This window comes from Globicephala melas, chromosome 2 (assembly GCF_963455315.2).
Source record: "Globicephala melas chromosome 2, mGloMel1.2, whole genome shotgun sequence".
NCBI classification, from domain to species: Eukaryota; Metazoa; Chordata; class Mammalia; order Artiodactyla; family Delphinidae; genus Globicephala; species Globicephala melas.
The window spans coordinates 92,297,930-92,322,446 of NC_083315.2; the positions used below are offsets into that span (position 1 = coordinate 92,297,930).

Sequence of the window (24,517 nt, forward strand, 5' to 3'; positions counted from 1 at the left end):
ACAACATTGTAAATAAACTATACTCCAGTTAAAAAAAAATTAATTAAAAAAAATTATATGACAAACAGTTCACAGTAAAGAAAATCAAAATGGCTCTTAAAGCTATGAAAAGATACCTCACTCATAATAAGAGAAATACAAACCAAAGTTACAATGAAATACCTTTCTCACTTTTCAGATATGCAAAACTCGCCTATGGAAGGCAATTTGGCAATATTGACCAAAATTTTAAACGCACATTCCTTTGACTCAGCAATTTCTCTTTTAGGAATTTTCCTATAGCTATATTCATAAGTATGAAGCAATATGCCCCAAAATTCATTGCAGCACTCTTTGTAATAGCAAAGTACGGGAAACAGATGCATATGTACAGCTCGGGAAAAACCTTCAAATGTAGAGGCTTGTAGGGTATATTAGATTTGAATTACATCTATAAAATTGAAACAATAATTGTACCTACTGCACAGGGTTGTTGTGACGTTTAAATGAATTAAAATACCAAAAGAACTTAGAAAAATATCCAGAATATATACCATTAGCTGTTTACTTACACACATACTGTTAATAAAAAGAACAAGAGGCATAATGGCATGTACGTTACCTACTATTTGTGTAAAAGAAAAATAAGTATTTGGGCAAAATATCCCTTGAAAATTTCACAATTAATCAGTAACTCTGGTTACCTCTGGAGAGAGGAACTGAGGGGCCAGCAGCAAGGCAACTTATTTTCACTGTCTACCTTTGTATACCTGTTAAATTTTTTAACCATGTATATTTGATATCTATTTGAAAAGATAAATTTTTTAAAGTAGAAAAGTATCAATCAGAAACACATAAAGAAAAAGAAATCAAATTTTATAAGACAAATTATGTTCCAATCTTTTCCATTAATGTTATTATGCTGAAATTATATATTGCAGTCATTGAATGATTTTTCAAGCACTGCTGCACACTTTCAAATTATTGATGCAGTGTAGTGCTTGCACCTCAAAGTGTGGTCCTCAGGCCAGCAACATCAGCATCACCTTGGAATTTGTTAGAAATGCAGAATCTCAGGTCCCACCCCACACCTACCGAATCAGAATCTTTATTTTCAACAAGATTCTCAGGTAATTTGACTGTGGCATCTTGTTTGAGGAACGAGGAGCACTGAGCCAGAGGACATAATAAAAAACAAAGATATACAAAAGAAAATAAAAACACTGTTCTACTCGTCTCTTCTCTTTGACCCCCACCTCTCCAAATTGTTGTGGCTCTGAAACCGAGCAGGACCCTGTGGGGGCACTCCTGTGTACAAAAGCCTTTTTGTGTCCCCCCATTTCTGGTTTGCAGGAAAAAGGCTTCAGCTTCCTAGGCCTTCCCTGAACTCCAAAGGGCAGATTCAAGCAGTTACTAATTAGGGGAATGAGGGAATGCAGAAACAAAGAAAGGCAGTCAAGAAACAATGGGGCAGGTACCTGGTTCCTTCTCAAGGGATATACATAACTGATACAAATCTCCAAGCCCTTCTACAGGAACTAAGGCCTCCACCCACGTGGAGGATGGTAACTTCAGGCAGAGCACGTGGACCCAGACTGGTTAGAATCAGAACACCACCCTGTTACCTCACCACCAACCAAAGGAAGGTCACACACCCTGCAGCCCTCCCCCACAAATTCTGTCTATAAAAACTCTTCCCTTGGGAATTCCCTGGCAATCCAGTGGTTAGGACTCCACGCTTCCACTGCAGGGGGCACGGGTTTGATCCCTGGTTGGGGAACTAAGATCCCACAAGCCTTGCGGGCACAGCCAAACAAACAGAAACAAACAAACAAAATTCTTCCCCCAAAACTATTGGGGAGTTCGGCCTTTTTGGGCAAGAGCTGCCTGTTCTCCTTGGTGGGTCCTTGCAGTAAACCTTTCTCTGCTCCGAACTTCACCATTTTGGTTTGCTTGGCCTCACTGTGCATCAGGCACATGAACTTGGGTACGACAACAGCTTGATGATTCTGGAAAACACTGCTGAGTGAAAGAAGGCAAACACAAAATAATCCAACCTACATGATTCTATTTATATGAACTTCAAAACAAACTACACCAATCCATGATGTTTGAAGTCAGGATAGAGGTTACCTCTGGAGAGGAGAGAGGGGGCAGACATGGGGCAGGGCCCAAGACTTGCTTCTGGAGTGCTGGTAATATTCTGTTTCTTGACCTGGTTACTGGTTATTTGGATCTGTTTGTGAAAATTCTTAAGAACTGTACACTTCTGATGGGTATACTTTTTTGTATGTGTTTTATACTTCCATAAGGAAGTTTTTAAAAATTCCACTATTATCACCTACCTCAAGCCCCTTGACTGTTGGAGGTGCCAAAGTCCAATGTGCTTGGGGAAAAGAGACTGAGCTGAAAAATTACTTAAACCGATTTAATTACTGATAGGTATCTCCGATTTAAATAGATTACTTTGTCACACACACACACACTTATTGGAACTCCTGTGCATTTTTAAAGGTGCCTACTATCAACAAGCATTCACCCAAAAGATGATATGTTCGCAATGAAACTTCAGGGTGCTCTCTGGAGTGGTAGGAGAGTTGCACAGGCTCTGCTCTCTTACTTAGTGGGTTTCAAGCCTGGATCAACAAATCATTAGTTACATAACCTTAGACAAGTTACTTACTCTGCATTTCTGTCCTTTTGGAGGATAATTATATTCCCACTTTATAGGAATATTCCCTGTATTAAATGAGATAACATACTTGAAGCACTAGGCACTGTGCCTGGCACATAATAGCAGGAGCCCATTAAGAGCAGACAATTAGGGACTTCCCTGGTGGTCCACTGGTTAAGACTCTGCGTTCCCAAAGCAGGGGGCATGGGTTCAATCCCTGGTCAGGGGACTAGATCCCACATGCTGCGAATAAAAGATCCCACATGCCTCAACAAAGATCCTGAAGATCCTGCAGATCCCGCAAGTGGCAACGAAGATCCCGCATGCCACAACCAAGACCCGGTGCAGCCAAATAAATAAATAAATATTTTAAAAAAGAAAAAAATAGCAGACAATTATTTAAGAGTACAGGACTTCCAAGTCAATAATTCCCAAACATTACCTCACAGATAATGATTACCTGCAGTTAAAGCTAATCACAGGAAGGAAAGATTCTGAAAGCCACTTCCCTGGAAGTTACTTCAGGTCTCATGATCCACATGGGAACAAGAATCTGGAATGCCAGCAACAGGTTTCTCAGGATATTTGCTTTCAGAAGAACTCGCCCCATTCCACTGCCCTCAGCCAGCAGGGCAATACCTGTGTCCCTCACAGTCTTCCCACACTCCTCGACACAGAGAGTGGCTGTTTCTCATGCCTCCTGCGTCTTGTTCCCATAAGCTTGCTCTAAAAGCTTCTAAAGTTTTCAAATGGAAATACTTGAAAGCAAACTTCATGCTCTTATTTCAAATCCTCAAGAGGCTCAACATTCTCCTTGCCCTCTTATTCCCAGTTTCCTGGCTCCAGGTAACATTGTGAAGGTGAGAGCTGTCTCCACACCCAATAGAGAGTCTGATAGAGGGTTAGGAGGCAGCCAAAGTAGTCTCTTTGTCTTTGTTCCAAGATAAAGAACTTTTTAAAAACACGTGCATTTTCAAAAGGTCAGTGGTGGTAGGATTACAGGTATTTGGCATTTTTAAAATGACTTTCTGCATTTTCCTAATCATCTATGACTATGTATTATTTTTACTATAGGATTCTTTGGGACCTTGTGTAATTACAAAAGCACTTTGTGCTCAATGAAGAAAACTTAGAAAACACAAAGGAAAAAAAGTTCCCTTAATCACATCAGGTAAAGATAACAGCTGTGGGGCTTCCCTGGTGGTGCAGTGGTTGAGAGTCGGCCTGCCGATGCAGGGGACGAAGGTTCGTGCCCCGGTCCGGGAGGATCCCGCATGCCACGGAGCGGCTGGGCCCGTGAGCCATGGCCGCTGAGCCTGCGCGTCTGGAGCCTGTGTTCCACGACGGGAGAGGCCACAGCAGTGAGAGGCCCGCGTAAGGCAAAAAAAAAAAACAAACAAAAAAAAAAACAGCTGTGAACATTCTGGCATATGTCTTTCCAGACTTTTCTCTATGCAGAGATGCTTCATTTTCGTGATCTGGGAAAAAAGTAAACATTTAAGAGACAAAGTCTTGGGTCTTTAGTCTTCAATTTATTTCTGTTTTTAAACAGCATCTAATGGCTTGGAAAAGTCCCTAACAGCAAGGGCCTGCCCCATGCACTCCCAGAGGCTCCCCCAACCAGGGCTGGGGTCCAGGCTCCAGTAACTCCCCCTCAGCCACACCAGCCATCAAGCCTACTTTCTCTCCATCTCTGGAGACTTGGGACAGAAGAGGGTCTCCAGTTAGAGGGAAAGACGGCACTAAAGGACACTGCGTGGAAGGATTGGGCTCAGACACAGCTGCCTTGGTTAGTCTTAGGATATTTGGGGATTTGGTAGCATGCTCAGACAGACTGCGGGAGGGCTCAAAGAGGGGCTCCTGGGCTCCTCTCTGGCCTCACTCATTCCTGGGCAAGCCTTACAGCAGCCCTTGCTCTTGCCGGGCTCAGTGCATTGCCTTTAGAAGCTGGGCAAATGGTAGCCTGTGTAATTCAGCATGCCTTGCTGTGACCTGGTCAGCTGCACTTTACTCCTGGCCTAGACAGGGTGGGTAACCAGGAAGGTGACGAAGATTCAGCCCTGAGGGTCCCACTGCCTCCCGCTACAGGGTTTGGGACCTGACTGTACCAATCCCTTACCAATTCTCACCTAAAGGGGAATAATACAAGGGCACCTCTTTGGGAGGAGGGGCAAACCTGGGCATTTAAACCCCAAGCACAGGCACAGATGGGCCCCCAGGCCAGAGACGCCTCAATGCATGCACTAAAGCAGCAGGGGCAGCTCAGCTAGGAGGCTAGGGGCCCACAAGGTTGGATCTACCCTAGCCCAACTCCTCTCCACACCCATGGTAACCATGGAAACATAACCACCCCCTCTGCCAGCTGCCTGGGTTTAGACAACCAGGCCTGGCCCACCTCCACCCAGCCAAGGCCTGAACTGATGCCAGGCCAGCCACAGAGTGGTTGCAGGAAGCACTGGGATTGGGTGATTTGGTCAGTCCAGCCTTCCAGCACAGCTTGGGAGGACTACCACAGGAGCCTCCACACCTTGCTGCCTGGGCTGGGGTCAGGCAGGGCTTAGTCAGCCAGCACAGTGGCCAGCAGAGCCAGCCGCATGGCCCCAGATGCCCTCTGCCTGTGGGCTAACAGCTACTGTGGGGTAGTAGCCCTTGCTGCAGCAGCAGCAGCCTCTGGGACTCATTGACGGGGCTGTCTGGCTGCTGCTCCTCCTGCCCAGGCCGCTCAGCCAGCCCCCCGGGGCTGAGGATGTACCGACAGTCACTGGGGGTGCCCCCCACGGCCCCCAGGCCACTGCCATCCCCAGCCCCGCTGCTGGCCGGGTCCCCGCCAGGCAGCTCCAGGTTGCCTCCCTCGGCAGACTCCTGGGCTCCCTCAAGGTTGATATACAAGGGGTCCTGGCTGGCGGATAGCACAGACAGGCGGCCCAGGACATTCTCCAGCTCCATTCGCAGACATGTGAAGCTCGGGCGCTGCTTGGGGTCGGCGCTCCAGCACTGGTACATGAGCTCATACCTGGGGCAGAGAGAAGGGTGAGGGGACGTAGTGAGGAGCCAGAGAAAGGAGAAGGAGGGTCCTTCTCTCAAAAGCAGAGGCCCTTTAATCATATGAAGCCAGGATTTAGAAAAATGTGATTGAGGGAGTTCTCTGGTGGCCTAGTGGTTAAGATTCTGGGCTTTCACTGCTGTGGCCCCGGTTCAATCCCTGGTCTGGGAATTGAGATCCCACAATCCGAGCAGTGCAGCCAAAAATTTTTAAAAAATTAAAAAAGAAAGAAAAAGAAAATAAAATGTAATTGAACACTCTAATGTATAGGGCTTACTATGTATCTGGCACTCTTCTAAGCATTTTACATTTATTATTAATTCTCCCAATACTGTGAAATAAGTGATCCCTATTTTACCAACGTTCAAACTGAGGCACAGAGAGGTTAAGAACCTTGACTAAGGTCACACAGGTAGAAAGTGATGAAGCTAGGTGGGTCGGGTCCAGAGTCCCTCTTACGCTATTTTGGGAAGGGGTAGTAGGAGTGTTTTTGTCTTGTGGAACACAGCCTGGAGTCAGGGTTATTTTACGGGGGTGATTTGGGAATCCACCCTTTGTCCTAAATCCTCACCTGTTCAGGGGGTCTTAAATCCTCATTGTTCATGAGGATTCTCACCTTCGAGAATCTGAGAAAAGCTTCCAGCCCTTTTCCCCTGGCAGGGACACTTTTTACAATTTCAGGAGCTTTGCAGATTCCCTGAGGTCTATCCCTGTTCCCAGGGAACGCCTCATGCTGAGAAAAAATAAGTAAGTAAATAAATAACAGGAAAGGATTGAGACCAGATCTAGTCATAGCAAATGCCTGACTTTCTTGCCTGTGCCCACGATAAAAGCCCCAAACACTCCTCCGACTCCAGCCCTCCTAACAGGGGCCTCCAACGATGGGGGGAATCATGCCAGACACTGAATAGGTCGTGGGAATGGTCCAGGCCATGGGTATGTGGCCAGGCTGGAATACACTGTCAAGGCCATGCCAGGAGCCAACTGGCGCCTGTCCACCAGGCTGCCTGGTGGGAGGCCAGCGCCTGCCCACCCTCTATTGACAACACTAACTCCAGCCCCAGATGACACTAAGCCAGGGCCTGGTCCCCACTGCCCAGCAGAACCTCTGTGGCTCCAGAGGCCCAGGCAGGCTACAGCCACCAGGAGACCTGACCTTTCTGCCCCTGACATGCCTGAGCTCTGCTGAGACGTAGGGCCTGGTTCATGTACTCAAATTGCCCTCTCTCCCACAGTCCAACCTCAGGGCACTTCAAACCCACTGTCCTAGAGAAAGAGGACCCTACCATTCAGGCTGAGCCTTCCTCTGCCTGTCTCCATTCTTGGACCTCTTGAGGTCCAACCCCAGAGCAGGAAATAGGTTTGTGGACTCCTTCCCTCACTAAGACTTGTACTAGTGAAAAGGTCCTCCGGAGGCCCAGGGAGACTCTGGCTTGCATGGGGTGGTAGAATAATACTAGAATAGACAAATCATAGTTGGGCTCATGGTTAATAGGCACATTCTAAAATCACACAGATCTAGATTCAAGTCCCAACTCATTCACTTAATCGCTGTGTGACCTGGGTCATGTTACTTACCCTCTTTAATCCTAGTTCCTCATCTACAAAATGGGAATAATAATAGTCTTTTCCTCGTAGGGTTAGAGGAGGATTACCTGAAAGAATGCCTGTAAAGAACCCAGCTAACGTTAGTGATACTGTCTTCTAGTCACAAGGGGCTCATGACTCTCCCCCGTGCAGTGAGTGTATCACCACCCTGCCCCACTCCCAAGGGCTCCAGGCTTCCAGAAAGGAGAAGAGGCAGTACCCTTCTCCCAGGATCTCAGTTTGTTATCTTAGGTCTCTCCACTCCCTCAGAGAGGAGGCCAAGACAAGAAGGGAACCCAACCTCCCGCCCCCAGCGCCCCCTCCCTGTCAAGCAAGGAATGTGAGGGAGCAGCAGTTTTTTTCCTGCCCCTGTGCAGCACTCTCTGAGGGGGAGGGAGAGCTCAGCCTTAGGGAAGGAGTGGGGGTGGGGAAGAGGTGACAGGGAAACCTGCACTGTTGCTCAACCCTGCACCTTCTGCCCTTAGGTGGGATTCCTGGTTCTCCCTGGAAACTGGAGAAAACAGAGTGATAGGAAAAGGCTGGAGCAAGAAACATGGGATGGTAAAGGGGGAGAGAAAGAAAACAGGAGCAGTAGATGAAGAAGGAGTTTGGGGTAGAGGTCAGACTTCCCTCTAATGACGAGGACATGTCCACAAAAAAAAAAGAAAAAAAATTAAAGTTTAGTTGCGGATCGGAGCTCCCAGTGGGCCAGCAGCTGTTGCGGCAGCCATGAGCTGAAACCCCAAATACCTGTTTCCTCCCAGAATCCCCTTCCTGGGGCACTCACACGTCCTCCATACACTCCGGAGGCTGTTTCAGGCGGTTCCCGCCGATGAGGTAGTTGTAAATCTCAGCGTTCTCAATGCCAGCATACGGCGTCTGCCCACGAGTCATGATCTCCCACATGGTCACCCCGAAGGCCCACTGGGACAGAATCGAGGTTGGAGGGGAGATGTCACTAGGCTTCCTGAGCCAGGCAGAGTCCCGAGGCAAGCATATCTTGGGGCTCCGGGGCCTCATAATGGGGCAGCCAAAGCCCAGAGAGCAGTGCTAAAGGTCCACCCACGCACTAGTCCGCACTACTGTGTTACCGTCAAGTCTCACTCTGCCGCCCTGCTCACCACGTCACTGTGCACAGTATACAAGTTGTCAGCCAGGCTCTCCAGGGCCAGCCACTTGACAGGCAGTTTGGAGGCACAGCCCTGACGATAGTAGTCCCCACTATAGATCTTCCGGGAGAGTCCAAAGTCGGCCACGCACACCGTCATGTCTTCCGCCAGCCTGTGAGGAGTGTCGGAGGATGGGGTCAGCCTTCTGCCAGGCTGGCAGCCTAAATCCAGAGCATCTTTGTTCTCAAGCCGTCCCCTCACGTAGCAGATACTGTCCCAGGTGGGAGCTGACCATTAGCTAGCTCTTCCTGGCACTGCTTCCTGCCTCCCAACCCCGAGCCCTCCAGAATTCACATACATGCAGTTCCGAGCAGCCAGGTCTCGGTGGATAAAGTTCCGGGAGCTCAGGTACTCCATGCCACAGGCAATGTCCACCATGAACCGAACCAGGGTCTGCAGGGGCAGGTTCTGGTGGGCAGACAGGGCGAGCTCAGGCTAGACCCAGTCAGGGCAGGATGAATGGGATTCCCTGGCCAGAAAGCCTAAAGACTGTCCTCAGATTCACTGAAAGGAAGGGGATGAAGGGGCTTCCCAGTGCAAGGAAGCCTTGGCAAATCTGAGGGAGAGCACCCAAAAGTCAAGACTCCCCCAGTCTGGGGCTCCACGGGACTCTTCTCTCAGGAAGGGGCCTTGCCCAGCCTAAATTCCCAGCAGGAATTTGTGAAGGAGAAGGAAGCCTGTTAGCAAAAAAAGTCAAACTTGGAGCCCACCTTCTCCCAACCAACTCAGTTGGCCCTATCCACCAAGCCAACCTCTCTCCCAGGGTCTTTGTCCCTTTCCAACTCCTGGCTGCTCCCACCCCAGGCACTCACAAAGGGGTTCTCCCCAATCCGGGAGGCGAGCAGGAAGGCGTGCAGGTCCCCGTGCTTCATGAAAGGCAGGATGACCATGGGGGTGGGGAGACGGCCTTTGGCCCTGCTCCGGAGGCTCACCCCTGGGGACAAGGGAAAATCAGTGGGGCACATAAAGGTCAAGGCAAGGTTCAGGTTCAAGGTCAGGTTCAAGGTCAAGGTCAAGGTTCAGGCATCTGTATGAGACCCTACCTGCTGGGTTCTACCTCTAGCCCTGGTTCTGCTACCTCTTTCCTCATTAAGTTCCACACTGGCCTGGTGACTACCCAGGAGGGACTCTGGCTGCCCCCCCAGTCTCTGGAGCATCTTCTCTGTCCCCTCTTCCTCTGTTTATATGAGCAGCCTTCATGGAACAGGGTCTGCAAACTGAACTCCTTACCTAGAGCCTGATCAGATTTCAGCCAGGCCGCTCCTTGCTCTTTTGGTGTCTGCTTACTCACCAGGCGAAGTCCGAACTTCTCTCCCACAGAACTGCCCTCGCAGTTGGGGGAGCGTAGTTTTAGCCCTATTTTACATTTACCTCCCCCAAGAAGGGGCTCACCAACAAGCTTGGCCACGTGTGGGTGGTCAAACTCCTTCATGCAAGCCGCTTCCCTGAGGAACTCTTCAATGTCGCTTGAGGCAATTATGTCAGCTGGGAGGAAAGGAGGGAGGGAGTGAGGGAAATGTGCCCCCAGTGGGCCCAGGAAACAGTCCGGCCATGAGCAGGAGAAACTCCCACGGGCTGGTGCTATCCAACAATTTCTCCACTCGCTCATGCCTTCCCTTTGGTTTGGAGAGTCAAACGGCTCAACCAACCACAGCTTTAATCACCCCGAGTGAAACCAGAGGACAGTCACTGCTGACAGCAGGGGAAAAAGGCTGGGGCACCAATGAGTGTGGGTTTATGCCTGTGAATTATTGACATGGTACAGACAGCATCCCACTTAGTGCTAACTCGTCTTGCAAAGTCTAGGGGCCTAGCAGAGCCTGCTTCAGGATCAGCCACCCCTTTCACCCTCCCAAGTGACGTCCTCACTCCACTCCAGTACTATTCTCCACTCACCTTTCAGCATCTTTACAGCCACTTTCACAAAGGAGCCATCCTCCTGCTTCAACTGGGCCTCCCTCACTGAACCAAACTCTCCTAGGAACCGATCCAAATGATGGTAAGTCCCCTTGGCCTCCTGTCCCCAACCCAGAGCCCTCCCAGGGGACCCCTCATAGGGACACAAAATCATTAGACTCTGGGGCCACTGAAAGAGGCTCCCTCCTTCATAGCAAAGCAAAGTATGCTGGGCTGGGTGTGATGACACCTCATCCCTCCTCGTTCACAGCCTCCATTCCCCCAAACATCCCAAACCCAGGAGTCTACAAGCATATGCTGTTCATAGGAGCTGACCTAAATCCACACCCTCAGAGTGACGGAAGCAACCAAACACACCGGGACATGGCAACTCATGCCAATCCCTGCACAGCCTCACACACCTTTGCCCAACATCCGGCCCAGGGTGAACTGCTGCTCTGGGATGAGTACATCCTCCAGTTTGTCCTTCAGCTCATCACTGATGCCCAAGCTGTCCACTGTGGGGAGGCGGGTGGTGAGAAAGGGGAGGGACCTCTCTGGTTCCAGATCCAAAACCCAGCCTGCCTCCTGCACCCCAGACGCCACCCTCAAAGCAGAGATGAGCTTAGGTGAGCTCTCCCACAGCTGGGCCGGCGATTTCCATGAGGATGGGTCTGTGTCTTTTCCACGGTGTGCTTAGGACTCATCAAGGTTCAGACCTATTGGTCAAATTAATAAGAGGAATGCAGATAGGGGTCCAAGATAACCCACTTTTTCCTCCTATGGCTCCCCACCACTCACTCACGTGTGGCCTCGATGCGCTCGGGCCTTTCCCGATTGAAGGATCGTGCTGCCCGGAAATGAACTGCCGGCTCCCCCCGGGCCATGACACTGTCAAAGGCTTGCCTAAAGGGAAACCCAGGACTTGGAGTCAGCTCCAAGGTCTTCAGTTACCACCTGCCTCTCCCTCTGTGCCCCCGCCTTACCCAAACCGTGTCTCCTTCCGTGTCTTTCGAAGCAGGATGAGGGCCAGGGCAGCAGCCGTCACCAGGGCTGTCAGCACACCCAGGACCACAGGCACCCAGGATGTGCGGCTGTGGGGAGCACCCCGCCGGCCTGTGGGAGACAGGGGTAGGAAGCAGCACGAGCTAGCCTGATTCCAAGGAGGTCCTTTAGAATTTTCCAGTGATGGCCATCTGGCCTGGTCAAGAGGCTCCTCTCACTCAGTAAGGGTCCAGAGTGGAAAGAGGTTCCAAAGGAAGAGCCAAGGGTTCCTACTCTGTCAGTGACAGGCGCTGACTGTTGGGACCTACAGCACGACCAGGGATTTCTATGCTAGCTGGAGGGCAGGGGGAGGAGAAGGAGATACAACCCTGGCCTCAAGTGCTTGACTCTGAGTCTTTGGGCCTCTTCAGAGGGGAGGCACTGCCAGCCTCCTCCCATCAGTGTAGGTTGCCCTTGAAAGCCTCCATCCCCTGCCCCCTTCCCCTTACAGGTCTTGCAGGTCTTACCTGCATGGTCATGAGAAGAGACCACCAGCGGCTGACTCCAGGGCCCACAGCCAACTGCACTGGAGACACACACACGCACAATCAGGTCCTTCTGGGGATCCCAGCCCGTCAGGTTGGCCCTGGTCCCCTCCACTGTCAGCTCACCCTGCAGCCAGGAAAAACCCCCATCGCACACCGAGCCTGAGTAAAAGGCCTCCAGCTGGGGCCTGAAGTCAGAAAAAGGTCTCGCTAGGAACGTGGGAGGTTAGGGACACTGTGGGTTCAGGGGCTGCAGGAACACAACCTGCTGGGAGTCATCACATTCCTGCCGCAGGCTGCAGAGGCCTCTCCTGAACACAAACAAGGCTCAGTCCGAGAATGCAGACGTGGGGGATGGGCGGGAACTGGGGGGTGGGGGAGGATAAGAAGGCTTTATCTGTGTCCTTCCCCAGTTTGTGCAGGAATGCGCTTCCTGCTTTCTTTTCAAAGTGGACACTGGAGGCAATCTTAACAGGAGACATAATCCAATGAAGAGTGCAGCTTGCAGGGGAGAGCGGGAGGGGTAGACTCCCTGGGATGGTAACAGGCCCACCAAGGCCCCCAGGCTCACCAAGGACAGCCCTTCTGAAGCTCAGAAGGCCTCAGAGCCCTGAGGGCCGACTCTAGTAGTCAGCAGAAGCTTTCCTTACCTGGGTTCCGTTGTCTTGAACCCAGGACAGTTTATAGGGTCCCAGAGGGCCTTCTAAAGGACCTTCAGGGATCACTTCTTCCCACTCCAGGATGAGGCCTGAGTCTGTGTGGATGGCATGGAGGTTCTGGGGAGCAGTGGCTGGGGCTGTTCCCAAAAAAAGAAGGTTGCTAAGAGCCCTGCCCTACCCACCACCGCTATCCCATGCAGGTCTTTGGAACCAACTCCAAAGAACCAAATAGCTCAGAGAACGACACATGCGGGAAAAGTCTGCTTCCCAGGTCTGACTGCTCTCACCCATCGCTCTGGGGAGTACGGGTGGGTAATGGCAGGACCCGTACCATCCCAGTTAGGCAGGGTATTGCTCTTCATCACCTTGGTTACTGCCTCAGCAACATCCTTCACTCTCCTCTCACAACCCTGCCAGCCTCCTTGCAATTGCTAGGAACTCCAAACAAGTTTGTGCCATAGGGTCATTGTACTTTGTGCCCTCTTCCTGCAGTGATTTCCCCCAAATATGGCTCTTTCCTTATCATTCAGACCTCAGATCTCTGTATGGGGGTACTCCTGGAGCACCCTGGGGCACTCTTCACCACAATATTATCTGATCTTTCCCACTTTGCTTGTCTGCCCCACCCACTAGAACTAGAGCTGAATGGGAGGGGGACTGGATTTATCTCCAGGTAGCAACAGGCCCTCAGTAAAGTGTTTGCTGACTGATGCATGATCCTCCCTCTCAGGTAGCCCTCTCTCAATCAACGCCATTCAGAACTGGAGCCAACACTACCCCTACTACCCCAGCCCCCGGCCCCATTCATCCATGCCCAGGTACTCTGCTGTGCAAGTCCCTTACCTAGACCCTTTGTCCGAAAGGGCACCCAGTCAGCATATGGAGAAGGCCCCAAGGCATTGGCACAGCGAACCCTGAGGCTATAGTTGGTGGCAGGTGCCAGGTCCCGGAGCAGACAGGTAAAAGGTGGCACAGGGACCACAACAGCCAGGACCTCCCAGCCTCCTGGGGCCTGAGTCACCTACAGAAAAACAGAAAATTAATTATGTGGGACTTCTCTGGTGGCACAGTGGTTAAGAATCTGCCTGCCAATGCAGGGGACGTGGGTTCAATCCCTGGTCCCGGAAGATCTCACATGCCGCAGAGCAACTAAGCCCGTGAGCCGCAACTACTGAGCCCATGTGCCACAACTACTGAGCCCACATGCCCTAGAGCCCATGCTCCACAAGAGAAGCCACCACAATAAGAAGCCTGCGCACCGCAACAAACAGTAGCCCCCGCTCACCACAACTGGAGAAAGCCCACGTGCAGCAACGAAGACCCAACGCCGCCAAAAATAAATAAATAAAATTTATTTTAAAAAAAGAAAATTAGGGCTTCCCTGGTGGCACAGTGGTTAAGAATCCGCCTGCCAATGCAGGGGACATGGGTTCAAGCCCTGCTGCAGGAAGATCACACGTGCCACGGAGCAGCTAAGCCCATGAGCCACAACTACTGAGCCTGTGCTCTAGGGCCCGCGTGCCACACTACTGAGCCCGCGTGCCACAACTACTGAAGCCCACGCACCTAGAGCCCGTGCTCCGCAACAAGACAAGCCACCGCAATGAGAAGCCCGCGCACCACAACAAAGAGTAGCCCCCGCTCGCCACAACTAGAGAAAACCCCCGTGCAGCAAAGACCCAATGCAGCCAAAAATAAATAAATAATTTTTTTAAAAAATAAAGGAAATTAATGATGTAAGGCAGGGAGGTTTCTTAGGCATGTGAGATGAGATGGAAGATGGGACAGGTAGGGGGATGGTTGGGGGACTTGAGTTAATGCCTCTTCAAGTCTATCAGCAGAATAGCCAAGACTTGGAAACAACCTAAATGTCCACTGACAGATGAATGGATAAAAAAGATGTGGTACATATATACACAATGGAGTATTACTCAGCCATAAAAAAGAATGAGATAATGCCATTTGCAGCAACATGGATGGACCTAGAGATTATCATACTAAACGAAGTAAGTCAGGAAGAGAAAGACAAATACCATATGATATCATTTATATATGGAATCTAAAATACGACACAAATGAACGTACCTACGAAACAGAAACAGATTCACAGACAGAGAACAGACTTGTGGTTGCCAAGGGGGAGAGTGGAGGAGGAGGGAACGATTGGGAGTTTGGGATTAGCAGATGCAAACTTGTATTATATAGGATGGATAAACAACAAAATCCTACTGTATAGCACAGAGAACTATATTCAGCATCCTGTGATAAATCATAATGGAATATGAAAATATATATATAACTGAGTCACTTTGCTATACAGCAGAAATTAACACAACATTGTAAATCAACTATACTTCAATTTAAAAAGTCTATCAGCAGACACTTGCAACCCACCCCTTCCCACCCGCCACCACACCAGGTTCCATGCCTCCATGTCTTTGCAAACGCTGTTCCCTTTTCTGAGAATAACCTTCCTAGCAAAGTCCAACTCATCCTTTAAGATTCAATGCAAATACCACTCTCTCTGTGAAAGTCTTTCTCAAATACTCAAGAAAATCCATGCCCCTTTCTGTTTGATGCATAATTATGTTAGAGTGGATACCATTCTTTGTAACTGTTTACATGCCAATGCAAACTCTCAGAGCAAAGTAACTGGGAGCCTATGGGCACCATGAACCAGGCCTGCTCCTTACATTTTGGGGACCCAGGGCAAGAGTACAAATGGAGATCCATATGACTAAACATTTAAACGTTAAAAATCAGCAAAAAGACTATTAAGTAAAACATTTTCTATCTTAATGTATTGACAAACAAAGCTACAAAACAACCTGGAAGATCGGGTTTACATTTATAATTCTCCAAATCCTTGGAGTCCCAAGCCAGAATGTGGTGGCACAAGAAGAGCCAGCCTCCAGCCAAAGGTCTGCAACATGAGGGACATCACGTGCATGGCTGTGGACAGTGCTGCCTGCATACCTACTCCCCCTCAAATGGCTGCCCTTTGAGCTTAGAGGTGCACATACCTTAGCATGATCCATCCTTGGGAGGATGGACCAGGGAGAGGCCCATATAGGCCCCAGAAGCAGACTCAAATTAAGGGGAAAGGGGTGTGTCCTGGTGAGCTGGATGGGAGTGTTCCCTTGGCCCTATGGATTCCCTGCCCAGGGGCAAGGGGTGCAACCAAAGGAGGGCCAGAGTGGGATCCTCTAAAGGGTGGAGCCGAGAGCAGGGGCCTTTGTTGCCCAAGAGAACTGCCTAGAACCATGTCAAAGGTGCTCATTAAATACCTTTTGAGTGAACAGACAAGAATGAACAAGCCTGAATTGCCTCATTTTTAGTATCATCTTACCCAGCTTTCCCACTGTCTGGGGCCTAGGACCTCTTCTGGTCCCCCCGTTCTCTTTGGCATGGGTCAGAGGTTGGGGCACAAGAATGCAGGTATCAGATAAGTCAAAGGTTTGGGTTTTCACCCACATAAGAAAAACTCTTCCAGGTATCCCCAATCTGCTCTAGTCATCTGTTTTCCAGCCTGAAGAATGCACAGGTTGAGCCGATCTGCCGTCACTTGATTGCTAGAGCACCCTATGATAAGGGGCAGTGGCCAGGGCTCTTCCTGGTAAGGGAATGTCACCTGAATAGAGCTGGAGACCAAGCCCCATGGGCAAGACTAGGTAAACGTGATACCACTGTCAACAAAGTGCCACCGAGGCAGCCAGAAGGGGCACAGCCAGGAGAGCCTGTCCGCCCTCTCAGCCTACCTGGACCGTACAGGATTGGAGCAGGGCTTGGCCATCGGCACCTGGCGTCCAGGCCACACTAGCATTGCTGCTGGAGAGCTTCGTCACTGTGATGTTGAAGGGGGCTGCAGGCAGTGCTGTGGATGGGGACTTAGAGTCAGTGCCCAGGGAGGATAGAAAAAGAGGGAGAAAGCATGGGAGTCGAGCCTTGAGTTCCTCCCTAGGGTTCCCCCCCAAAAAAACTTAAGATGGCTACTCAGCATGCCCAGGACCACAGTAATACACAAGTCAAGCCACTGGCAGCGAACAGCTGCTTATAACCCGAGAGAGCGCCTAGGCTGTGGAGAGAGGTTACTGCTCCCTGAATCAGGGGCCCTGTCTGACCAAGAAATAGGGTAAGATAATGTGTGTCTGGCGGCGGGGGGGAGCATGGCACCTCGGCCTTGGGAGATACCAGTGAGAGGCAGCTGACCCTGCGGCCACAGCCCATTCCTGCACACACCGGCTCTCTTCCCCTTTCCACCCTGCCCGCTGTGCACAGCAGCCCTTTGGGTCTCCTCTATCATCCTGCTAGGCTGTTATCCCCACCCCCATTCCCTCGACAGGGGCTGGCAGAAGCAAGATTGGGCCTGAGCCTTGACCATCTCCTGCTGGCTCCCTCCCTCCTTCCCTCCCAAGGACTCTGCTTCGTGATGGGAAATCTACTGTGACATCAGGTTTCTATTCTCATCTCAGCCATGGCAGGGTCTCAGGTGCTCCCACTAGGAATGGAGCCATGCCAATTAACCCCTCATCCGTCAGATCCCAGCAGGACCCAGGCGAGCTGGAACAGCAAACAATTCTAACTTCACCCACAGCCTGCTGAGAACGCCCCTGCCTTACCGCCCCTCACCTCCCAGGGTCCTCCTACCTTGAAGACGAACAGTGGCTGGGCGAGAAGAGGCCAGGCCTTTTACGTTGTGAGCTTCACAGGAGAACACAGTGCTCTGGGTCACCCCTGGGGCCAGAAAACCTCAGTCAGCACCGCCCCCCAGCATCAAGTCCCACTCAGTCTGGGATTGGGGATAGTCAGGCTCTGGGTCTGAATATCCTACAATATCCAGCCAAAGGAAAGGTTCCACAGTGTGGGCCTGGATATAAATCCCAGGGCTGGGGCTCTGTTTTCTCAACTCCCAAATGGGAGAATTGTGAGAACCAACTGATGCAACATATGTAAAGTGCACGGCACACAGTAAAGCACTTGAGAAATGTTATACTGCCCCTCCCACCACAATCCCATCTCCCGCGGACAGTACAAAGCTGCCTCCCTTTTCTGGTCACTACTTTATTGCACATTCCAGGGCCCTTCTCTGTTTGCTCTGTGCCATATCATTGTTCTATTTGCAGAGTCGCTGCCTTTCAATAGTTCTCTGCTCCTTATGCATGTGTCTTATCTCCCCAGTTATACTAATTCCTGGGGGGCTAGACTGATGGCTTCTATTTCCTTTGTACTCCCTTGATCTCCCATGGTGCCTAGCACAGTGTGCTGTGTGGAGTGGGAGTTCAGTGAGTGCTTATTCTCAAGCTGGCTACCTGACGGTCCCAACCACGCACATCTGGAGAGAACTGAATCCAACCTCCCTTCTCATCTGCTCCAACCCAGCGCCTCCTGAACAGGATCAGATCCTGCAGTCCACCTCCTTTGAAGATGCGTATTCCTAAGGGACTTGGCAGATCAGAGTCCGTCCCTCCCACCTTACAGTACATGAGACTAAGCTCAGACTCCCATCTTTTTCGGCCAGTTCAAGCCTTCACCAGAAACATTAACTTTGTTTCACAGGTTAGCAAGTCTCACAAGTGTGTAAGGTATGTGCCTGAGGATCCTGGGGTCAAGGTGGGTGGGCAGGCGAGGCTGCTTCTGGTCTAACTGTGTGGAGGTGTGGACAGATACAGTTGTTTGGGAAAGGTTTGGAGATTTCTGGAAAAGGCCATTAGAAGAGGAGGCCCCTGTATCTTTGTGCTGGTTTCCCCCTCCCCCTTTTCCTTCCCCCTGCCATTCCCCACTCTGCAGCCTGAGACTCTTCACTTCTAGGCAAGTCTGCCAGACACTCCTCTTAGCTCTGCATGGGCTGGTTCCTGGCTTCTTCCCTTGGGAGGGGTGGGGGGGGATGGGTGCCCCTGGTCCCACACATTAATCTTCCAGGGCCAGCTGTGCACGGCCTAGACTGCTGTGAACGAAGGAAAGAAGCTCCAGCATCTCCTTAGGCACACGCAGCAGGATCACCACTAATCAGCCCACCAGGCCAGCCTAGCACACCTGACTAATGAGCTTAGTAATGGTGGGTGCAGCTCACGTACCCAGGCACTCTGGACACTCACGACCGCAGGCTCAGTGATTTAAGCAGATTTGAACTCTGCCAGCCTCACCACCCCTGCTCAAAGCCCCTCCTGAGGCTGCTCACCTGTTACATTTAAAACGGAAGGAGAGGGAGCAGGTCCCCCAACCTTCGTGCCTCCTCTCCACCAGACAATGGTAACAGGTTCTGGGGGACCCACGGCCTCACAAAACAGTTGGAAAGGGGCATTGGGTGGCACTGCCAGATCTTTTGGCTCCACAGTGAAAAATGGCACACCTAGGGGGAAAAAGGCAGGTGGGGAGTGAGCCTTGCCACCTCTCAGCTTCCGACTGCCCAAGCCACAAGTCTGCTACCATCTGAAGCCCTCTATGCGGAAGGTCCCACGGGCCCTTATGATTGGGTCAACTGCAGAACAGGCATCTGGCTTGAGGGGGGAAGCTTCTCTTCTTTGGCCCCATCAGGGATATTCTTTATGCTGTACCCTTGGGCCTGACAGATTCTCCCTTTTCAGACCTGCTCTAACAGCCCTTCTCAAAGCAAGGGAAGAGGCAGAGGGTGGGGAGTTGGGGGAGGGGCAGTAAGGGAGGGGGAGGGGGCGGGAGCTTTAGCAGAGTTCTGCTGGCAGGCCCCAGATCCCGTTCAGAGCCCTTTGTTACTTTCTTAGTCACTTTGTTTTCCGGGGTTGCACAGCTTTGAGCTCCTGCAGCTGCGGATCCTTCCTCCCCTCCCCCATCCCTCCCCCTCCTGGCCTGGCCACTTGGCAGAACAGGGTCCAGCCCCAGATGGGTGCTTGAGGCTTGTTTGTCAGACAACTGAAACTTGACTGCACCCCATAGATGATGGGTCTTAGTTGCCCCTCTGGCTCTCAAATACCCAGACTCCAGTGGATATGGTCTTCCATGGCTGCTCCAGGCCTGGAGTCTGGCGCAATCAGGTCCCAGAGGGCAGTGGGGCAGCCCAGCTTCCACTCAGATTTCTTGGGCATAGGGTGGTCACTAGCAGACAGCATCTGCTCCAGGCCAACACGCCCAAGTGGCTCTGCCTCCTCACCTTCTACCGTGAGCCACACTGGCTGGGAGGTCTCGGTTTCGCCCCCATCCTCCACCTGGCACCAGTACCGGCCCGCATCAGAGCGCTCCACTGACTTCAGGCTGTGGAAACAGGACACCAGGTCTCCCAGGGTCAAGGAGGGCAGCTCTGCTGGGCAGATTCAATGGGTTCAGCCTGCCCCCACTTCTAGAAGTCTCCGCAGGTTGCCGAATAAAAAAACCACAGACCTCTGGGCATCAGCATTGCCCCCAGCTCCCAAACCCCATGGAAAGAGCACAACGTGTCCCCAGGCTGGCATCCCACACCTTCCCCCACGGTCCTGCACCTGAGGAAGCCAATCCAGTGCTGCTCACTGACTGGGATGTACACCTGATCCACGCTCTGGACCACAGCCCCGTCCTTCACCCACTGTATCTCAGGCTCCTCCATCCCCTCCACGCTGCAGTTGAGCTTCACCGGCTGCCCCTGAGACACTGTCAGCTTCACTGGGGCTCCCATGAGCTTCAGGCCTGAGAGGTGGGAAGGAGAATGTGTCATTCTGCTTGAGAGGGATCCTGTCTCGAGAAATATCCCCCATCCTACTCCAAAACCTAGGTTCTGTGTCAGGGGGCTCATTATCAGCCAATGGCCAAGGAAGCAGAGGCAGGACAGTGTGGGAGGGAAGGTAGCCTGGACCCGGGCTGGGGGAAGGAGCATGACAAGCTCTCCAGGCACCATTTCTGCCACTGCCAAGTTCCTCCCAGCTGTAAGGAAGTGACTTCTTCCCCGTACCTCCCTGCTGGGCAACGTTAAGTCAGGCCCAACCACCAAAAGGAAAGCAAGCCAGGCTGCAACAGTGGGGCGCTTTCATACACCTGGGGTAGGTACTGCCCTGGGAACCACTGCTGCACCCAGTCAGTGCAACAGGCAGCCAGCTCTCCACCCAAGGTGTCAGCCTAGGCCCTGCACTGCTGCTGGCATCCCCCTGCACCCTACCCTAGCAAATGTAAGGAGGCTGAGGAAGGGAAGGAGGGGGTGCTCCCCTGAAGTGGAGAACATATGGCTGCAAAACCACGTCAGAAAACACATGGCAGCTTTCCTGGCAGCCAGCCGCTCTATTAATACCTGAATGGGTGCAGGGGCAGGCGCTGGGAAGGTAGGAGGTAGAAGGGAGGGGAGGGGCCCTGAACAGGGAGCCCGAAACCCCTGAGCTACTCTCACACCAACAGGGGCACTACCCTCTGAACACATACACACACACACACACACACACACACACATCAGAGAGCGGCAGGTGAACTATCAACATAGCTGAAATCCAGTTCTGCTTCTTCCTGCCCTTTGCTGTGTGACGCAAGGCAAATCCTGAGCGCTCTGATCCTAAGATACATACACCCTTCCGCTTGTAAATACTTGTCACTCTTTCCCTTCCCTTCCCTGAGATGCTGATAAGGCAGGGAGTGCTGTCTGAAAAGAAGGTGCCTGCTGGGTGGCTGCTGCTCTGCCCTGTGTCTCTTCCTACTCCCTTCACCCTCTCAGGACCAGCCACAGCGCAAGGAGGGGTAGCCTTACACCCCATACATGCCCTGCAGTCCCAGGGGTGTGTAGTGTGAACTTGGGGATCCCGGTGCTGCAAGAAGCACTCCTGCCATTGGCAAATGCCTCATGGCTATGTGGGAACACAAGGCTGACCAAAGATCAGCAACCCTGCCCCAGACCATCCTCTCCAACACGCCCAGTTTCAGGAAGCTCGGAAAAGGCACCGCGACTAGAGTACGCCCAGGTGTTTTCTGTGACTGGGCGCTCTCGAAGCCCCTGTACCTACATGATGTAGGGGTGCCGGTGGGTGCTCAGTCCCAGCCCCTGTGGCTTCAGAGTGGGACCTTCGTTTGTGTGGGGCGGGTTGATGTGGTCCCCAGGACTGGGAGGGGAGAGCAAACAGCTAGGAGCGTCGAGGCGGGAAACGCCAATCCCAAACACCCCCCGCTGACCACTCGGCCCGCAGCCCCGCTCCTTTCCTTACAACCCCGCCAGATGAGCCCGGACGCGAGAAAGTTGGGGGTGGGGGCCGCGACCCGAGATCCCGCGGCGAACGCACCGCTGAGCCCCCTCCCCCCTCCCGAGCCTCGGCCTTCCAGCTTGGAGCCCCCCACCCAATTCTCCGGCCCGCCCAGGCCCGGGGCTCGCTCGGCTGCCGTCCCCGGGCTCCGACCCCGACCGCGCCCTTCCGCAGCCCCCCGCTTTCCGCCGTCCCCCGGGCCAGCCCCTACCTGCGGCCGCGGGCTCGGGGAGCAGCAGAGCGGTTAGACCCGCCAGCAGCAGCAGCAGCGGCGACGGCGACGGCGACGGCGGCGGCGGCGGCGGCGGCAGCGGCGGGAGCCCCGACCGCCCCATGCTCCGCCTCAGCGCCATCGGCGGCGACCCCGCACCATGCCGGGCCCGGCCCGCGAGCGACCAGGGAGGAGGGACTGGAGGAGGAGGAGGGAGTGGAGGAGGAGGGAGTGGAGGAGGAGGGAGAAGAAGGAGGAGGAGGAGGAGGGAGGAGGGCCGAGGGAGGGGCGGGGGCCGGCCCGAGGGGCGGCGCTGCGGCCCGCACTCCGAGACCCGCACCCGCTGCGAGTCGCCGCGGCGGCCGTCAGCCGCGCGGGGTCCCGAGGCCGCTTTTGGGCCACCGCGCTCCTTCCACAGCCGTCGCCGCCGCCGCTGATTCATGTTCTTCTCGGAGCCGCCGCCTCCTCCCCGGCCGGCCCGCCCGCCGGCAGCCGGAGCTCGTACCGCCCCCCCGCGGAGCCCCGGGCGGCTCGCTCCGAGCTCCAACCCGGCCGCTGACTGCCCGGCCTCCGGCCGACCTCCCCCCGCAGACCTCCGCAGCCCCGGCCGGCACCCCCTGCCCCAGCTGCCCCAAGGCCGGATCCACGGATCTGGCTCGGTCCCCTGCACGGGCACCCCAGCCGCGCCCCTCCTTTCCCTAAGGACTCCAGCATCTTTTCAAACCCAACACTCCAGATCCTTCCCTCCAAACCTTGCTAGAAGCCTCTACCACACCCCAACTTTTGTCCAGACTGATCACAGAACCCAGCACCCTCCTCTCAACACAGAAAGTATCCCCTAGATACTCCCAACCATGAGGCCCCCTGAAATTGTCGTGACGCAGTGCTCCCGCCACAGGATATACTAGCACACCTTCCTGCCTCTTTCATGAGCCTTTCGCCCAAATTCCCCATCTTCGTACTCCATTTCCCACCCCTTTATCTCCAAGACCTTGGGCCTTGGGTCTTGAGTTTTCTGAGATCTTGGTAATACTCAGGTTTTATCTGCTATCCCCACTGCTACACTACATAGGTCAAAGCCCAATGGCCCATATCTTTTGGGGCTGTCATTCTCCCTAGTTGCTTCCTCTGCTTTTTGCCTCCATGCCCCAGGATGTGGTGTGAAAGTTGGCTGTCTTCACAATATCCAATAAAACATTAGCTATTATTAGTAGACCACCTTGCACACAGTAGGCACGCCATAAGTAAGTAGACAGATGCCTGTTAAATGAATGAATAATTGCCTCAGAACTTGGCCTGCCCCACAACCAGTAATCAAGGGGATGGCCGTGCCCACAGACATCCTGTCAGGCAGAGAAAGAGCTAGTTCCAAATCCAGTCTACCAAATGTTCCCCTCCTCTTTCCCTTGCCTTTACTGTCCCCAGGAGCCTACACTCCAAAGGGCCCTTCCCAGAAGTCCTGGTTGGGGAGGAGGGACAAGCCACTCAGTGCCCCCTCCAACCCACCTTCCACTTCCCTGCAACCTCATTGGATCTTTTCAGGGATTCTCCTGAGCAGCAGAGGCCTGCCTCTTCTTCCTCTTGGCCCCATCAGTGCTTGTTTATTAATTATACTAATGATAACAACAGTAGCAGTGCAGGGCGGCAGCCTCAGACCCAGCTGGGGGTGCCCCCAGGCGGCATCACAGGGAGAGGCGCTGTTAGAGTTGGATGGCAGGGGCCTGAGCCTCCATTTCACTGAGAGCTCAGGCAATTTTCTGGGGCGCTGTGGGTCAGCTTCAGGACTCTTTCCTAAAGGAAAAGCCTTGCTCCATTCCAGAATCCACAGTGTCTGAGCTCAGGCTGAGTCGGATCAGGGCAGGCAGACAACAGTCTGGGGCTGAAGCCAGATTCACCGGGGCCATGGCTACTGCGGCAGTGCGGTTGCTGCAGCCCTGAACTTGAGCACTTATCATTTCTCAAGGTCCTCTCTCCCACCTCTCCTCTCTGGAGGGGACTTCAAGTTTCCAGTGAAAGGAAATTGTTGACTCTGGCTGACACTGGGAAGACCCCTCCTAGAAGGTGTTGAACCCAGAGTCCAAACCCAGCCTTTCACTTCCTTTTCACCCCTTACCCCAACCCTCCCCCTGAAACCCATTTCCTGAACTCTGATGAGAATCCCAGCCCAAGGACCATCCTTTGCTACCAGGCAAAATGGGCTTCTGGAACATATCATGAATACCTCTGCATTCTCCAGTCACAGCCTTGACAAACTTCCTACCTCAGCTGCAGGGCTGAGGCACATCACTCTCACCCTGGGGCAGCATATTGTCCATGTGGGGCCTGGCACCCTGAGTGCCTGCCTCCTCTACCCCTGCTTCTGAACCCCTCTCGATTCCTAGTATTTCTACTTGCAGGGTAAAGAGGACTGTGGGGTCCTGGTCTTCTGACTTTCCAGCTCCTACACAGCATGCTTGCCTTCCTGAGCCCTCACAACCCACTCTTCTTACCCATCTCCCCCATCTTTCTCTCTCTCTCTGGGCACAGTAAAGGAACATACTTTAAGGGTATGAGAGCAGGTGTGATTTTGTGGAAGAGGTGTGTAGGTGGGTGAGAGGGTGTGCATTGTG

The 24,517-nt window shown here is 52.7% G+C and overlaps 1 protein-coding gene across 2 annotated transcripts; it reads right to left on the reverse strand.

Annotated features, from left to right (window-relative positions):
• Nucleotides 1-528: 528 nt before the first annotated feature.
• On the reverse strand, nt 529-22,093 carry TYRO3 (TYRO3 protein tyrosine kinase). 2 transcript variants are annotated; one of them, XM_030843047.3, is made up of 19 exons: nt 21,909-22,092; nt 19,985-20,168; nt 19,660-19,760; nt 18,715-18,885; nt 17,184-17,270; nt 16,295-16,410; nt 13,380-13,557; nt 12,528-12,673; nt 11,860-12,004; nt 11,335-11,464; nt 11,154-11,254; nt 10,771-10,866; nt 10,349-10,429; nt 9,845-9,937; nt 9,265-9,386; nt 8,751-8,860; nt 8,405-8,564; nt 8,071-8,207; nt 529-5,666 (listed from the first exon to the last, which is right to left on the reverse strand). In XM_030843047.3, the coding sequence occupies exons 1-19, from the start codon at nt 22,048-22,050 to the stop codon at nt 5,276-5,278; spliced, it is 2,691 nt and encodes an 896-aa protein (XP_030698907.1). In that variant the 5' UTR covers nt 22,051-22,092; the 3' UTR covers nt 529-5,275. The 2 variants fall into 2 exon arrangements, with proteins under 2 accessions (XP_030698907.1, XP_060150423.1); XM_060294440.2 differs by lacking the exon at nt 18,715-18,885 and having other exon boundaries at nt 21,909-22,093.
• Nucleotides 22,094-24,517: the final 2,424 nt, after the last annotated feature.